At 39.9% G+C, this 18509-nt stretch overlaps 1 protein-coding gene across 2 annotated transcripts; it reads right to left on the reverse strand.

The window, feature by feature from the left end:
• Positions 1-1471: 1471 nt before the first annotated feature.
• zfta (zinc finger translocation associated) lies at positions 1472-15696 on the reverse strand. 2 transcript variants are annotated; one of them, XM_007255703.4, is made up of 5 exons: positions 15162-15696; positions 9589-10098; positions 7871-8302; positions 6109-6555; positions 1472-4805 (listed from the first exon to the last, which is right to left on the reverse strand). In XM_007255703.4, exons 1-5 carry the CDS (start codon positions 15280-15282, stop codon positions 4330-4332), a joined length of 1986 nt encoding a protein of 661 aa, XP_007255765.2. In that variant the 5' UTR covers positions 15283-15696; the 3' UTR covers positions 1472-4329. The 2 variants fall into 2 exon arrangements, with proteins under 2 accessions (XP_007255765.2, XP_022533978.1); XM_022678257.2 differs by having other exon boundaries at positions 9583-10098.
• Between the last annotated feature and the right edge of the window lie 2813 nt (positions 15697-18509).

The following is an 18509-nucleotide window of genomic DNA, read 5'->3' on the forward strand; positions in this document are numbered from 1 at the left end:
TTTTGTTTCTTATAAATATGTGTTGTAGAACAAGCTATGACCTTTAATCTATTTTTTTTAAACAAGAAAAAAAAATCAAAAACTTCACCACACAGCTAAACTGTAGTGTAGCCATTTTTAGGCTACAAGTCAAGCTTTAGCTTTAATGTTTAAATAAGGTCTAGCTGTTTAATTAAATTAAATAGTCTTTTAAACATATTTACTCAGCATTTGGTAAATTTAGTAGGGTTGGCCCGAATAGCGTTTTTTGAGCTCCGGATATTCGGCACTGATTCGAAGCGAATATTCGAATATTCGTTTTTTTTTAAAAGAGGTAAAAAAAATAAATAAAAAAAAGCAAATCACGGCCCCTTTAATCCACTGAAAAATGTTCAATTTGCTCTGACCGACGAGACATATTCACCCCGGATTTTTGGTGTTTTTATCCCCCATATTTTTTCTGTGTTTTTAGCTCAGATTTCTTTGTGTTTTCATCCCGGAATTTCTGCTGCCCCACACGCGGCTTATCCGCTGCGTAAGCAGGCTAGGAGGCTGCTGCTGCACGGTTTCTCCGCTGCGCAAGCCAGCCCAGTAAATTGCTGTTTGTGTTTTCACACTTAGGCTATTTGCTTAAAAAAACAAACAAAAAAAAAAACGTTTGTTCAGGAAGTATTTTATATTCTTAAACATTGGTAATTATATTAGAGGACAGTCATTGTAAACTGTACTTGGTCTATTTCGGTTAAAGGATTGTGCAGGGCATATTACTGATTTTGTATTTTTGCACTTGGGCTATAAGCTCAATATTAAATATTTCGTTTGCTTAGAAATTATTTTATATTTTTAAACCATTTTAAATTATATTAGATAAGAGGAAATTCGTTCAGACATCATTTTTGTAGGCCAGGCTTTTGTAACCGATTTAGCCCCTACTGTTGCCACATTACCCCTTACGTTTTATTATATAAATCAGTTTCGAAGAGCCTGCATTTTTTTTTATCATGTATAATAGAGGTCTGCGCGAGACTGATTTTTAAACCCACTCTTCCACGCTCCCGCGTTTCTGTCTCGTTACCGCTCCGCAAAAAAATTGCTTCTTTTAATCCCGCGCCCGCCCGCCACATAGTGCGGTCCCGTTCCTTACCCCAGTCCAAACACCATCGGTGTGTGCGTGTGTGTGTCGGTCCATCCTGCGCGTTGACAGTTTTCTTTAGTTTTTTTTTTTTTACAATTATTACAGTTTTCTTAAATATTTATTAATTTGCTCCCGCATCGTCTGGATTAAACTCCCGCTCCAGCCAATAACAGTTCAGTTCTGTCCCGCGCGCAAGATATTCTGACGGGACCCGCGAAAACAGAAGTGGTTAGAGTGAGGTGGAACTCTGGAAAGGAGAAAAAAAACGAATATCCGAATACCAAAATTAAAAACCGAATACCTACTCAACGAACGAATATCCGAATACCCGAATATTCGGGTCCAGCCCTAAAATTTAGATGCAAATAAATTAAGATTTTAGCATGTAGCTAATCACCAATTTGAGGTTTGTAACAGTCTAAGTTTACTGTTCGTTAGCAACATTAGCTAGCATAGCTTCTAGCCAAAATCCACTGTTCTAAACTAAAGAAGCTCATCACATTTTTGAAGGTCTTGTTTGATCGACTGGTGTCAGCGATAAGTCATGTTAATTTTTTTATTTTTCACTGAACTATTTGTTTAAGTATGAACATGACTTGAAAAGGAGGGTCTTGGGGGTGGTGGGGAAAAGCTGCTTGCTTGTCTTGGCTCATTTAGCTACTTTGCCTTTCTTTAAGCTGCAAATTAATTTTAAATCAGCTAAATCTGAAGTATGTTGTAGTTTGTGGTCATGCCACCAAAAACATGCAACCTACGTAAAACACACACACTCCCTGAGACATGGACTCAAGTCCCTCATTTCAGTTAAGCCAGCAATGGGCTTTTCCTCCTATATTTAAAGTAATCAAGACTTTCAAATACCTTTCTTTAGGAAACCTCATGCTAGGGCTGCACAATATACAGTCTGTTAATCATTATTGTGATATGGGGCTTTGCAGTGCTGACATAGTAAACAGACCTCTAACCAATCACAGCAAGGTTTCTGTGAGCATGTTGACCAATCAGTGTTTCTGTCCACATTTAGATGAATCAATGGATTGATAAGAGAAAAAAAGCAAGCCAATTTTACCCATGTTACAAATCAACATAAAATAAGAAATCATATTTTCTTCTTAAATCAAATAATTTCTTGGTGAAACAGGACATATAGGTAGGAAAAAAATAATGGGCAGAGCATAAATCTGTCCATTAGGATTTAATTGTACTGTTAGAACCAGGCATGTTCTAACAAACTGGGTTAGGTTTCTCAAAAGAGTATTAGTACTAAGATGATTCTTGGATGGTTGAGTGTCCATTACACTGAGCACTTTATCTCCGTGTTAAGATGTTTTTAATGCTAAACTTACTTTAGGAAACGGCCCAGAGCTGCCTCCAACACCTCCACCAGCACCAGAATTAGGAGTTGGGCAAAACAGGACGAGGAAAGAGCTATCCCAAAATTTAGGAGATCACAAATGCTGCTTCATTATACAGTGCCCTCCAAACGTATAGGAACAGTGAGGTCAATCCCATTATTTCTGCTCTAGAATAAAAACTTTGACTTTGACATAAAAAAGGAGACAAAAGATCAACATTTCTGTTCTTCTTTTTCAGGTTTTTAAATCTGGATCTGATTCACAGTTCAGAAGATAGCACCTTCTGGCTTAACCCACCCATTTTTTCTTGTGAGCAAAAGTACTGGAACATGTGACTGCCAGGTATGTTTTGTTTCCCAAAAACAAATACATTATTATTCAAAAATACACATAGCTTCATAGTTTCAGATTTGGGTTATGTGTAGACTGAGAATGTATAAACCAGAGAGCTGTCTATAGGTAAAAAAAACTTTAACTATGAAGCTGAGAAATGTTTGGAAAAAGTCCTGAAGAAGAAAGTCATCACTGGTGTACTAAATAACAGGTAGACCAAGAAAAAAAACACACCAGTTGATAACAGAAACATTGTGTTGTAAAAAAAAAAAACTTAAACAACTGTTAGTGAAATCAGTAACAACCTACAGAGGGCACTTTAATTTACTTTAAGTTTACCTGTTTTATACTTTTGCTCACAAGAAAAATGGGTGGGTTCAGACAGGAGGTGCTATCTTCTGAACTGTGAATCAGATCCAGATGTAAATACCTTGAAATAACAGCTAAATTGTTAATCTATTGTTTCATATTCATCTTTAAAATGTCAATCCCAAATGTTTTCAGTCTACAGCAGAAATAATGGGACTGGCCTCACCGTTCCAATCATTTTAAAGGGGACTGTAGATGAGGTTGAGGAAAAACATGCTCTGACATTATTGGTTAAATATAAATTTTCTATGCTCTGATACACAGTGATGTTTAGAGGTGGTTAAAGTTCACTGCAATTAGATTTTAAATTTAACGGAGAAACCCAACTGTTCTTAATATGACCATAGATTACAAAAGTAATGTACAGTTACACTTTGATTTCATATATTGACTTTGATATATTGTAATATACTGGAGTATTACAATCAATCACAATATGTAATTGCAATGTTGTCTGTATTGTGCAGCCCTACCTAATTAAAAGGTAGTATTTCAACATAAATGTCATCATTTGTCATTCGTGAATTTGCTAAAGTGTAAAAAATATGGTACAATGAAAGGGTTTTGAGAAGTTCACTGAAATCTAACTGACACTTTGCACACAGCGTGTGCCTCATAAGGTGCCATAAGGTCCATGGCCCATAATGGTCCCCCAGCATCCGTACCCAGTGCTTTCTTAAGTGCAGAATGTGTGGCCCATTGCAATGCTAAGCCCATGCAAACCAATTCAATGCAAAGTTCAGCACGTTAACCCCTGTAATTCTGCAGCAATAACAGTCTTGCCATAGACTGCACTGTACAAATGAGGATGCTTTATAAAGGTGCTTAGAAACAAGAAAAAAACCTTCACTCAAATCCATCCCACTGATGTTATTTCTCTGAAGGAAGCACATTTACAATTCTCCATCTTGAAGCTGGATTTACGTTAGCAGGGCATGCGCTGCCACTTGTGTTTAACAGGTGATCACTGCTTGGTCAAATGACCTTTTTCACAGAACGATTTGCTGTGAAAAAAAGTGCAAATTAAGTTTTTTTAAAACTTAAACCCCTTCCCCCTAAAATAATAACAAAAAAAAGCTGTGGAGATATTTTTTTGGCTTGTTCCAATAATCAACTTCCTGAGCGAAAGAAAACATGCCACACCCCACTAATGTTCAGTTAAGTGCTATAACATACAGTCTGTTCGACTTCAGCTTTAGCGCTAGCATGCGCTCCATGGCTGTGATCCGAAGATGAGAAACAGTCATCGGAGTGGACGAAGTGCAGGGCGGTCTGGTTGTAGCTCTGCAGAGCCTGCTGCTTCTCCTCCGTGCTGTAGTCCAGCGAGCGAGGGTGCACCTGCTGGATGTGTCTCTTGATTGTGCTGACCTTCAGCGTGGCTAACGTGGCTCCACACACCATGCAGATTAGTCCATGTCTCCTGCAGTCGTAGTCCATGAGATACTCCATGCGCCAGCGCACCTGGTAGTTGCGCCTCTGGTCTTTGCCTGGATAGTGAGTTTGTCTGTGCGGTGTAGAAGGCGTCACCTTCCTCTCTTTATCTTCTGTCTTGATGGTGCTCTGCTTGCTGGGTTTGGTGGATGGCGTCTGTGTGTTTGCAGGCAGTGATCCAGCAGTGATATCGATGGGTGTGGCTTTTTCCGAAATACAAAAAGAAGAAAGATGTACTTAAAATGCTGTAATTTACTCACAAACAGTTAAAATCACAATAGTGCTTTGCTTTAATAGCTGTAACTTTTAAACACAGTCCAGTCAGAATATTTTGGCTCACCTCCTCCTGTCCATCTTATCAGCTCCACAGAGCACTTTGTAGTTCTATTATTACAGAATGTAGTCCTGTATCTGTTTCTCTGCATACTTCATTATCCTCCTTTCACCCTATTCTTGAATGGTCAGGATTCCACCAGACCACCACAGAGTAGGTATGGTGGTGGTGGTGTGTTAGAGTGGTTAGAGTGTTGTGCTCGTACGAGTGGATCAGATACAGCAGTGCTGCTGGAGTTTCTGAACACCTCAGTCCCACTGCTGGTCTGAAAATATACATACAACAACTTACTATGGGCTGCGATGAGTGACCACAAAAACTGTGCAGCAACAGATAAGCTTCTGTTTCTGAACGGTTAGGTGGGAGTGTCTAATAGAGTGAGCAGTGAGTGGACACAATGTTTAAAAACTCCAGCAGCACTGCTGTGTCTGATCATCTCATACCAGCACAACACACACCACTAACAAACCATCACCATGGCAGTGTTAATGCAACTCCGAGATTGATCCACCACCCAACCAATACCCAAATAATTGTAGGAACAAGGAGGTGTTCATGTTCTGACTGGGGCGTATATATTAATTACAGAGATGCGACCATTTATTTTAATCTAAGTAATTCTCTTATATTTATTAAATTAACTTATTTTGTTTTTCTTTCTTTCTATGACCTCACAAGCAAATAAAAATCAGCGTTTTATTCTGAGTAAAAATAACAGTGTCGTAAATAGGCTTGTTAAATAGTATCTGAGCATTTATATCCCAACCAAAGAGACATATTTACATTTATACCTTAAAGAACATTAAAAAAATTAATAACTGAACTTTGAACTTTTTTCAATTGACAACACTATATTTTCTTTTGTACAAACTTCTCAAGTTACTCAGTTGGTTTGGTGGACCAATCACGTGACTACAAATATGGTAGTATGTTAAGTGGATAGCACATAAACACATACAGGTAAAACAATAACAATAATAATTTATAATCACTACAATGGCCATTTCTAAGCTGGAACATTTCCTCAGTTATTATTAATCAGTATATCAGAAAACCACGCAAGTAAGTGTTTACTGTGCAAACTTTATGGAGTTTAAGCGATAATTAAGGTACGCTTTTTACACAGGACTAATTGGTGGGAACCCCAGCCTGTGTAGTATATATGTATTTACCCTGTTCTGTCTGCATGGCTGACTCCTCTGGGTCTCCTTCCCCTGTCCAGGCGCTGGCTATATCTTCTCTCTCTCTGCGGCTGAGATTTGCGGTCTCGGGGTGGCGTTCCTGGATGTGCCTACGAAAACTACTCACTCTAGCCAGCGGCAGCTGTTCAGAACACACCATGCAGTAGCAGCCTGGACTGCTCGAAGGTCCGAGTGCAACCAGGTAGTCCAAACGCAGGCGCCAGGGGCACCCGTTCTTCAGTCTCCTATTGGGAAACTGATGAGGCAGCATGTTTGGGTTTTGAGCAGCACCTGGTGGTTCTCCTTCTCCTCCTGCATACGGCTCTGAGTGGTCCGGGAGAGGGTCCATTTCCGAGGGGAAGAACTGGACTGTGTTGTCCACTGTCGGATCTTTGGTGTCTGGCTCTGATTTGAAATAGTCTCTAGCAGAGTCTGATTCTGTGGAATGGAAGGAAAAGAGGGAAAGGAAACACAGTGGAGTATTTTATAAGAATACAATACATACCTTATATCAACTATATATAGCAGTGGTCACCTTAAGTCAACCCTAGCATGCCCTCCTCAGCCTATGGCTAAGGCTATACATGATGTACCTCCATGCTCAAATCAAATGTGACTTTCTTCTTAACAAATTGTACTCATCTAGCATTCCACTATTTATAGTCTGGCAAGGTCTATGGCTAAAAAAAATCTTAATAGTGATCTAGGAATGAAACATTAGTACACATTAACATTAATACAGGAAAAGAATGTGAAATACTGTAAGATATTATAAGAAATTGAGCCCTATTTTCGTATTACTCTCATGTACATGAACAATGCATTTAGAAAGTATTCACAGTGCTTTACTTCTCCACATTTGTACAGCCTTAATTCAAAATAAAGAACATTCATTATATTTTCCCTCAAATTCAACACACCATAATGATGAAGTAAAATAAAAGTTTGTTATATTGTGTTGCTAATTTATTAGGGATGTAACATGCATAGTAGCACAATGTGAAAAAAATTGTGTTGTGACTACTTTCCAGATGCACTGTATGTTTTATGTACAGCAGCATGCTAAAAACTGGGTGCTCTTGGTCAGTATAGAGTTGTTATTATAAATAGCTGCAGTCCACTCCAAAATCTGCTACTTTCTAAAGATCTTCTGAATTGAAGATTAATTAAGAGGAATGATTTGTCTTTCTAGTTACTTTTAGGCACTTTTCTTTCAGAAGATTTTGTTGGTCTTTGGGACCTCACACTAACAACCTGTATTAACATTACAAATTCAGGAAACAGCTAACTAAAATAAAACGCTATCATCATACAGCCCTCCCTGGCTTTGTGTGTTAAACTAATTGATTCCTTCCCTAATTAATTTGAAGTATCCGGTAATTGGTTAAATGAACCAGTTAATTGTGGAGAAGAGGTTTGAGTAATCATTTAGAAAGATTAGATTTTTTTTGCATTACCTGATCTACCCTAACAATAATTATGAAAAGATCATGGGTGCTAACAAGCTAATTGCTAATTACTGTCTGAGACTTTGGAAGCGGTTTTGTGACAGCATGATGCTACTTTCCTACTTTTTTACTCTCAAATGTACTCTTAAAACTATAATTTTGCCTAAAAGATTCAAAAACATTGTGTCATTTTTTTAAATATGCCTTCTGGAGATCAGTTTTTAATTTTCTTCTCACTAACTCTATGCAGCAACACAAATTTTGCCTACCTTTGCCTAAACTTTAGAATACCACTGGTCTCTTACCATGAGTTTGGGCCCATGTCTGCAGGATGCAGTGCTTCTCCTCTGAACTGTACACCAGCGAGTCTGGGTGCAGCTCCAGCACATGGCTCTTGATGTGGTCCAGGTGAAGCGATGGCAGTGGGCAGCTGCAAACCATGCAAACCAGCCGGCCCGCCTCCGCCTGGTACTCCATCAGGAACTCCTGCCGGAACCATGCATGCAGCGAGTCGTTCAGGTAACGCTCCAGAATCTGTGCAGATGGACCCTGAGGCTCCTGGACTGATGGGGCTGGTGGAGAGGCACTCGCTTTGGTGACTTTTGGCTCAGGCTCGGGCTCAGGCTCGTGCTCAGGCTCAAGCTCGGGCTCGGGCTGGGGTTGAGGCTGGGGCTTGAACTTAGACTTGGGTCTGGGCCTGGACCTGGGTTTACTCGTCTCATCACTGATGGGCTTGCCTGGAGGAGACAAAAAAAATAGATCAGAAACACGTATTTATAGGCTCCAACTATAAACCTAATATGAGCTGTGTTGGAAATATGTTGACAGGCTAGAAGTGGGGTTTCCAACATCTACAAAATTAACAAGGGCTCTAAGCAGAACAGACTCTAAAATATCAAAAATTGCCCCAAACCATAAAAAATGCCCTGTATTAATTATTTAGTATTTTCCATTTTAAAGAGTTGACCACTTGTAATGGCTGAAAGGTCAATCCATGAAATGCTGAATAAAACATATAAGATTCATTTTCCAGACAGGAATAAAGCCTAGTCCTGGATTAGACAGCATTTTGAAAGGAAAACATAGTCTACAATTGGCCTAACCACTGTCTGAGAAACTGCCCCAGAGTTTCGTGTTTAAGACCTTGATTAATTTCTAGAAATAGTAGATTATTTAATTGTAAGTAAACACTAATTTGGTGCACAAATGTTAATATTGTGTGTTTTTCTACAGGGTCAAAAATACACACACATTTTTTAGATTAAAACAATTAATGCTGAAAGTTTCTAAGCTTAAGGCCAAGGTCTCTAAACTTCCTGTTAGTGATCACAATTGACTACTGTTGTCAAATTAAAAGGGTTTGTTTGACAGCAGTCATTGGACTGACAACAGCAAGCACAAGGGAATGTCCAAAGAGCTCAGTTCAGATCTGAGAAATAATTGTAATTCTCAGCTAGAAAAATCCACATTCTAAGTTTATAATTTCAAACAATTATACATTAGTACAAGTTAATGAGAAGTATAGGCTGCTCTGAAAGAAGACAGACCAGCCTATAAAAAGCTCAGGTACCAAAACAACAACAACTTCAAGCTCGATTACACTTTGCTGTTGACAACATGCATAACAAAAAGAATTTTCAGATGAGAAACGATTTTTTGTTAAGGCATTTAGCCCCAAAAACACTGTAGTAGCTCTTAAGTTTGGTGGTGGTAACATCATAGAACATGCATTCTTGTTTGCATCCCTTATTTTTTCCTGATCTGTAGCCCAAAAGCAATAATAATTAGTGGACATGAATCATAATCAAAAGAAATCAAGAAAAGCAGAGATGATTTATTTGAGAGATTGGACTATTTGGACACAATTTTAGTGTTAACCTGCTTTAAGACTCAAAAGGTTTTCATTAGTTGGTCAGCTGGACCAGGTGAGTTACATTAAAACAGTGAATCTATCTAACTGTATTCCAGTGTTTTATGAACAAACTTGGGATTCAACTGCATTTAAACAAATAATCACCCAAACCTGTAGAGAGTTTCGCACAGTCAAGCGTCTCCTCCGGCTCTGTAGCAACGGCTGAGTCTGTGCAGAAAGGTTTCTGGCTTTTTTCCAGGTTCAGATGGCTCTCCCAGCCTGAGCGGATCACCTCCTTATCAGACGCGCTCCAGAGCAAGGAGTCGGGATGCTTTTGCTTGATGTGCCTTTTAATGGTGCTCAGTTTTAGCGTGGCTAAAGAACTCCCACACACCATGCAAATCATACCATGCCTTCTGGGGTCAAAGTCCATCAAATATTCACTCCGCCAGTACTCATGGTAGTAGCGGCGGTGGTCTCGGCCAGGGATGCGGCTATGTCCGGGACGAGAAGCCCGCTCAGGTTTAGCTGGGGTGGGCTTCTGTCCGGATGGCCCAGGGACAGGGGACAGGAGGAAGGGGGAGTTGGGGCTTTCAGAGATGCTCCAGTAACTTGTTCCAGGAGTGACAAGTCCGACTTGACCGTCATCTCCAATGTGTCCATTGGTCATGTCGTCTTCGCCTAAAATAGAAAAAAATACAAGTCTGCTTTAATTCCCAGCCTTTTTTCCATTCTTTCAGAGTAAAAAATCACAGAGCCATGATGATAACAGCTTCTTCCTTTGCACAGGATCACTGAACTGGAAACTCACAAGGAAGGGAACACTACCCAACAACAATTCTCAGGTGGGGCTCATATGGGTGGGAACTGCCTTTAAATGGGTAGGTACATGTGTTGTTACTGGGAACCAGTTGGACTTTCCCTTCCCTTTCTTATCAGTACAGCCCACCACAATATCATCTGGGTCTCATGTAGGCCCCACAGAGCCCACATGGGCATGTTATCTAGGTAACTGCCAATTCTGATGGCAGCCCATACATAGCATTAGGCATGAGGACCATATAATTACTTCCGGCCTTGAATGGCTCCTAACGAAAAGACCAGCACCGTTATGAGGTTACACAGTAAAGTTTCACCTGACAGAAAAAAGAAAAAAGCCCAGATTCCAAAATTCAGCACTCAAAATTCACTTTGCCATTGAGCACATGAATAGAAAAAGCTGTTGGAAGTAACAGCTGTTAAGCTTGGTGGTGGTAGCATCAAAAAAGAACCCATATTGCCATGAAAATTATATCTAATCAAATATCTGATTTCTGCAAGAAGTTTGTTCATGACTACCAAAAGCATCTGGTTGAGTTGGGCTATTAATACAGCTTGTTTGCCACCAATTTTGATGGCAGCCCATGAGCCCATGCTTCACAGAATCATACTGAGGACCATACAATTATGTACTCTTAAAACTCTCAGCCTTGAATGGCTCCTAATGAAAGGCCAAGTTTAAAACCTAGTTCACGCCCTAAACCATTGTTTTCCAAATCTGGTCCCAGAATAATACGGATTCTCTTTCTCTTTCCACCTCTCACCATACCTGATCCAGATAATCAACCTATTAATCCCCTTTCAGGGTTGTAGTAGTTGGGTTAAATCAGTCACATTACTAACAGTCTGCCTCCAAAACCACTGTTGGCAAACCCTGCCCTAAATATCTGGCAAGATTATGTCAGTTCCTCTTAGAAGTTTCAAAACGCTGACCTCCTATGACAAAACGGAAATAAACTGGGAAGGATTATAAGGCAGCTGGTGCTGATGGACTTTTAACAGCCTAAAACTGAGGACACACAGTGCTAGGAATTCTCCCAGACTTCTTTCCAGATTACACACAGAGCATGAATACAGAAAAATAACCAGAATAAAGTAAAGCACATTCTTTTCATAACAGTCAGCTGTCTGGGAGTTGTAATATGGGTGGTTTCTGGGAGGCTGAGCTTGCGTCAGAGGAACTGCAGGCCAGGGTTCAGCAACTGTGTGGGGCCGGAGTCCAGCAGTTTAGAGATTTTGCTGCTCAAACACATCAGTTAATTACTAGGGCTAGTTGCTCTGTTTGAGCAGTGAAATCGCTGTGCTGGACTCTGGTGTTTCAGGACTGGAATTGATGACCCCTGCTGTAACTCTACAGGCCCATACCAGGTCCTGGTCTGAATGTTTATGGTTTAGGTTTTTACAATATAGCTATTTTTCATTAAACCTAAAAGGGAACCAGTTGCAAGTGGCCCCAGTCCTTTTTGTGTCCACATTGTATACTTAAGAACTTAAAGTGGGCTGAGTTCTTTCTCAGGTTTTCTTTAGTGCTTTCTTTAGTTCTTTAGTGCTCTTGTTACACTGTAAAAACAAAGCTACGCTATACTATCCCTACAAAAAAAATCCAGCTCAAGACCAGTTGGTCATCTAGAGAGAAACATATCCTATGTTGGTAGGCTAACTTGTTTACTAGCTCTTGTACAACATGTTTATATTGGATATGTTTTTTTTTCTGGATGAGCAGCTGGTCTTTAGCTGGATTTGTTTTTAGCAGGATGTCTTGTGGCTTACAGCCAATTTTATTCCATTTTAAAGCCACATCATAGAATCATATAAACAAGTGTTTTTGCCCTAACCAAATTTATGTCCCTTCTATACCAGCCAACATGCTAATTTGGAGCTCACATGGGTTGAACTTGGACTAGATGGGCTCTAGGTGAGCATGGGTTCTGAGTGTGTTTGCACATGTACTGTTACTTGTACCCATTTGGGCTTCCAAAATGGGCCCCATCATTATAGCCCATCCTGCTTTCAAATGGGTCCTATTTAAACTTCATGTGCAGTGTTTTACAACCAAGATGAGGCCCATGTTTAACCCCTCCACGTCCCATCAACTACCCTGATGGGGCCCCATCACTGGCATCCATATATGGGGCCCACATAGAAACTGTGGACAAAACTTTTTGGTTGCCAGTTAAGCTAACCAATCAATCAGAGATTACTTTCAAGTATATGGTAGACGTGGATATTTTCTGCACAAAGTTCAATTTAAATTTTATATCATGGCAAAGACAGTGTTCTTAATGCATGGCAAAACAAAATTGTGACCCATAACATCCTGGATTTCACCTATTTCAGAAGCTCCAAAAGGCTAAAAAGCTTCATTACTGGCATTCTCACATTCAAACAGGTGCTGTACGTCAGTATCGTTGTGTAACAGTGACACACTTTTTGTACTTATTCTATTGCATTGTGTTTTACTTCTAGTTTAATTTTATCCTATGTGGATCTTATAGTTTTTTATCGGGTTAAAACAAGTTCCTCATACGTCCAAACAGCTTATGCCAAAAAAAACATGATACTGACACAGAAACTCATGTAGGTTCACAGGCCATCTGGATATCTAATAAAATTGGAGCATTTGTGCTGTAGACTCCCAAACCCCCCAAACACACACAAGCACACAGACAGTGGGTTTAATGTGGGCCCCACATAAGGAGGTCACTATGATGGGCCCCATATGGGTCATTGCCAGACAGAAGCAGGAGGGGTTAAACATAGGCCCCATCTGGGTTATACTCTGCACACAGGGCCGAGATGGGACCCACGTGGGATTTGGCTGGGCTGTAATGTTGGGGCCCATTTAGGAAGTCCATCTGGGTCCTGGTAAAAACACATGTGCAAACCCACTCAGAGCAAATGCCCACCTGGTACCCATCTAGCCCACATTCCACCTATGTGAGCCCCACATGAGCATTCTGACTGGGCCTGGCTCATTCACCAGCTCTGTAGCTTTGTAGATTTGACAATAAACCACATTAGAACTAAACACTCAGACCCATTTCGGAATTCCGAAATTAATTCAGTGAGCAGCTCTTTCATGAATGTCTATATATACAGTGGTTTGAAAAAGTATTTGCCCCCTATATGATTTCTTGTTTTATTTGCATGTTTGTCTCTGTTAAATGTTTCAGATCATCCTGTGATCCTGTGTGAAAAAATGTTTGCCCCCTAAAACTGGTTGAGCCAGCGTTAGCAGCAACAACTGCAATCAAGAGTTTGCAGTAACTGGAAATGAGTCTTTTACAGCACGGTGGAGAATTTTTTTTCTTCAGCCATTGGGAGTTGGACTTGTGTTTTGGATCATTGTCCTGCTGCAGAACTCAAGTTCATTTCAGCTTGAGGTCACAAACAGATGTCTGGACCTTCTCCTTCAGGACTTTTTAGTAGAGAGTGGAATTGGTTGACATGGTCCAATTTATTACAAGTCTTCCAGGTTGAGAAGCAGCAAAACAGCAGTAGACCATCACACTACCACCACCATGCTTTTCATGTGGGTATGATTTTATTTTTTCTGAAATACAGCCTTACTTTTATGCCAGATGTAACGGAACACACACACCTTACAAAACTTTCCAACTTTTCTTTTATCGGTCCACAGAGTATTCTCGCAAAAGTCTTGGGGATCATTAATACCTTTTCTGGCAATAATGAAACAAGCCTTAAATGTTCTTTTTGCTTAGCAGTGGTTTTCATCTTAGCACTCTGCCATGCATGTAATTGCCTCTTCCTTATGGTGGAGTCAAGAATGCTGCTCTTAACTGAGGCAAATTAGACCTGAAGTTCTTTAGATGTTGTTGTGGGTCGACCAGACACTCCTGGGAAGGTTCGCCTTCGCTCTCACTGTGGTTCGGTGGAGTCCCAAAACTTTAGACATTCCTTTGTAACCTTTATCAGACTGATAAATATCAAATACTTTCCTTCTCATTTGTTCCTGAATTCCTTTGGATATTGACGTGATGATGTCTTACTTTGAGTATTTTTTGGTCTTTTTCGCTTTGTCCGGCAGTCCTATTAAAGTGATTTTTTAACTGAGAACAGGTGTGGCAGTAATCAGGTCTGGGTGTGGATAGGGAAATTGAACTCTGATAAAACACAGTTAAGTTATGTTTTAACTGGGCGGAGCAAAAACTTTTTTTTACACAGAGCCAGGTTTATTTGGATTTTTTCTTCCTTGATAATAAAATTCTTCATTCAAAAAAGATATTTTTGTTTACTTGTGTTGTCTTTGACTAATATTTAAATTTGTTTGATGATCAGAAAAAAACATGCAAAAAAAGGAAATCATGAAGGAGGAAAACACTTTTCCACACCACTATATGCCACTTAGGAATTTCAAAAAGTTAAATAATATACAAAAGGAACTATAGACAGCTTTTGAATCATCATGGGTTATTTTAGGCTAAATAGCTTACAGTGTTTATTTACAGCACTTTTTCTCAAATATACACACAATAGACATAAAAATGTATATAATTATTTATATACATTTATTTAAAGTTTTTCTATCAATTTAAATCTGAATTTGTCCACCCTAAATGAGTTGTTCGTGTAAAAATTATCAGGACCATCACTGCAGTGGAGGGGCCTTTAGCGTTTTGTTTTTTTCCCCTCACAGGGCCACAGTGTGCGCTCCGGGCGGCCGCTGGGTGGCGCTGCGCATCGCGGCAGCAGCAGCAGCATGGCACTTCGCCTTTGTTTATAGTGGAGCCCGTGAAGCGAGGGGCCATGCTGCTGCTGCCCGCTGCTATTGTTCCTATCACGGATTAACGCCGCACACGGAGGGCCCGTCGACCCCCGGGGTTTATACCGTAGGCACGTGTGTTCTTTTCCCTTTTTTATTTGTTTAAATGGTTGTTATTAAGATTCTAAATCCGCCGTCTTACCTGCCGAGGGCTCCCCCGGTGTCGCCTCCCCCTCCACGGCTCTTATTATTAATGAGAGCGCCTGTGTGTGAGCCGCTGTGCGCCGGGGCTCCGGCTCCTGGGGCTCTTTCTCCTCCTCCATGCCCGCCTCGGCGCTGCTCCAGCTCGGCCCTCTCCGCTCGGCTCCCGCGCGGGGCTGTCACGAGCGCGCGGATTCGCGGAGGCACGCGGCGAACGCTTGTAAAAGCACGAGGAAGCCGCGCTCGCCCATATTACATTAGAGTGTGTGTGAGAGAGAGATTGTGAGAGTGTGTGTTGCGTTAGTAGCCGCTGTGTGTGTGTGTCTGCTCGCGTGCCCTCGCCGCCGCTCTGCTGGCCTGAACTACTTAAGCTAACTTTTGCGTGTCGCCGCGAGTTTGTGCGCGGCTCTCCGCGGCTCGTCGAGCGGTCCGGTTCGTAGGTTTGCCGGGGTGTTGGGGAGGTCCGGGCGGCCTCCTGTGTTGGGTTTTCAGCCTCTGCTTGTCTTCAGGGTGGGGAGCCGTGCTTGGGGCCCCTGGGGCTCCTTAAGGGGCTCCTGGGTAAATTTAAAGAGACAGTAGCGGCTCCATATGGGGCCAGTCAGCCCGCCTGTGATCTGCTGTGTTCAACACAGCGTGTGACTGTTTACCTCACAACCTCACACAAAACCAACACACAGCAGAGTTTACACTACAAAAAATAAATATATATACATGTAAATATAACAATGTAGTAAAACATATATTTGTACATTTAAAGATACATAATTGTAAATATATAATGTTTAGTGATATATTAATACATATAACATTGTATTTGTATATTTACTACATAATTGTAATTGTTTTGATAATAGTTTTTTTTATCCGTAAACCTGACATGATAACCATTTTTAATGTCGATATATAGTTACAAAAATAATTGTGATACATGATATTATTTTTAATTTGAGAACATTTGTAATTTATTATACATACAGTAGTATAATATATATATATATATATATATATATATATATATATATATATATATATATATACACTACCGTTCAAAAGTTTGGGGTCACATTGAAACGTCCTTATTTTTGAAGGAAAAGCACTGTACTTTTCAATGAAGATAACTTTAAACTAGTCCTAACTTTAAACAAATACACTCTGTACATTGCTAATGTGGTAAATGACTATTCTAGCTGCAAATGTCTGGTTTTGGTGCAATATCTACATAGGTGTATAGAGGCCCATTTCCAGCAACTATCACTCCAGTGTTCTAATGGTACAATGTGTTTGCTCATTGGCTCAGAAGGCTAATTGATGATTAGAAAACCCTTGTGCAATCATGTTCACACACCTGAAAACAGTCTAGCTCATTACAGAAGCTACAAAACTGACCTTCCTTTGAGCAGATTGAGTTTCTGGAGCATCACATTTGTGGGGTCAATTAAACGCTCAAAATGGCCAGAAAAAGAGAACTTTCATCTGAAACTCGACAGTCTGTTCTTGTTCTTAGAAATGAAGGCTATTCCATGCAAGAAATTGCTAAGAAATTGAAGATTTCCTACAACGGTGTGTACTACTCCCTTCAGAGGACAGCACAAACAGGCTCTAACCAGAGTAGAAAAAGAAGTGGGAGGCCGCGTTGCACAACTAAGCAAGAAGATAAGTACATTAGAGTCTCTAATTTGAGAAACAGACGCCTCACAGGTCCCCAACTGGCATCTTCATTAAATAGTACCCGCAAAACACCAGTCAACATCTACAGTGAAGAGGCGGCTGCGGGATTTTGGGCTTCAGGGCAGAGTGGCAAAGAAAAAGCCATATCTGAGACTGGCTAATAAAAGAAAAAGATTAAGATGGGCAAAAGAACACAGACATTGGACAGAGGAAGACTGGAAAAAAGTGTTGTGGACGGATGAATCCAAGTTTGAGGTGTTTGGATCACAAAGAAGAACGTTTGTGAGACGCAGAACAAATGAAAAGATGCTGGAAGAATGCCTGACGCCATCTGTTAAGCATGGTGGAGGTAATGTGATGGTCTGGGGTTGCTTTGGTGCTGGTAAGGTGGGAGATTTGTACAGGGTAAAAGGGATTCTGAATAAGGAAGGCTATCACTCCATTTTGCAACGCCATGCCATACCCAGTGGACAGCGCCTGATCGGAGCCAATTTCGTCCTACAACAGGACAATGACCCTAAACACACCTCCAAATTGTGCAAGAACTATTTACAGCAGAAGCAGGCAGCTGGTATTCTATTGGTAATGGAGTGGCCAGCGCAGTCACCAGATCTGAACCCCATTGAGCTGTTGTGGGAGCAGCTTGACCGTATGGTACGCCAGAAGTGCCCATCCAACCAATCCAACTTGTGGGAGCTGCTTCTAGAAGCGTGGGGTGCAATTTCTCCAGCTTACCTCAACAAATTAACAGCTAGAATGCCAAAGGTGTGCAATGCTGTAATTGCTGCAAATGGAGGATTCTTTGATGAAAGCAAAGTTTGATGTAAAAACAATGTTATTTCAAATACAAATCATTATTTCTAACCTTGTCAATGTCTTGACTCTATTTTCTATTCATTTCACAACGTATGGTGGTGAATAAGTGTGACTTTTCATGGAAAACACAAAATTGTTTGAGTGACCCCAAACTTTTGAACGGTAGTGTATATATATATATATATATTATTAGGAATTAATCTGTAAGCCCATCACCATGAACCTTCGATATATCGTCCCAGAAATAATAGCAATAGTCAATATCATTGTCACTTTATGACCATTTTATGCCACTGATTGATTAATAATAATTATATATATATATAGATATATATATATATATATATATATATATATATATATATATATATATATACACGTATATAATGTATTAATTTGGACAATATTTGGAAGGAAAATCAACAGTGGAAACATGCATAATAACTAGTATAATACTATTATAACAATATTACATTTATTTATTTGTGTAGCAGCTTTTTATACACAATGCATTAATGAAACACGGATATATATTTATTTGTTTATGTACATATGACAGCATTAAAAAATGGTGAAACAAAGTAGGGATGCAACAGATATTTGGCAATTAATAATCAATAAATACTTTAAATTGTTAAATTAAAATGTTAAACTATAAAAACCTCCACTTGGTATTTTTTATTCCGATGCATCCCTAGAAATAACACACAACAAATCCAAATATAAGCAAAAGAGCTATTGTCTATATAAGTAAAAATGTAAAATTAATGTGAAAAACGTAATGTGAAAAGGGATGTTCATAAGTATTTGCTGTTTTTAAATTTATTTACAATTTGATGCATGTTGATAATCTGTATTCGAATTA

This window comes from Astyanax mexicanus, chromosome 8 (assembly GCF_023375975.1).
Source record: "Astyanax mexicanus isolate ESR-SI-001 chromosome 8, AstMex3_surface, whole genome shotgun sequence".
Taxonomy (NCBI): domain Eukaryota; kingdom Metazoa; phylum Chordata; class Actinopteri; order Characiformes; family Acestrorhamphidae; genus Astyanax; species Astyanax mexicanus.

Excerpts from the sequence above, each read along its gene's own strand:
- zfta (XM_022678257.2), bottom strand. The coding sequence starts at position 15,282 with ATGGAGGAGGAGAAAGAGCCCCAGGAGCCGGAGCCCCGGCGCACAGCG. Across the intron at positions 10,099-15,161 it reads ACCGGGGGAGCCCTCGGCAG|GCGAAGACGACATGACCAAT; the intron begins GTAAGACGGCGG and ends TTTCTATTTTAG. Across the intron at positions 4,806-6,108 it reads AGCCATGCAGACAGAACAGG|CCACACCCATCGATATCACT; the intron begins GTAAATACATAT and ends TTTCGGAAAAAG.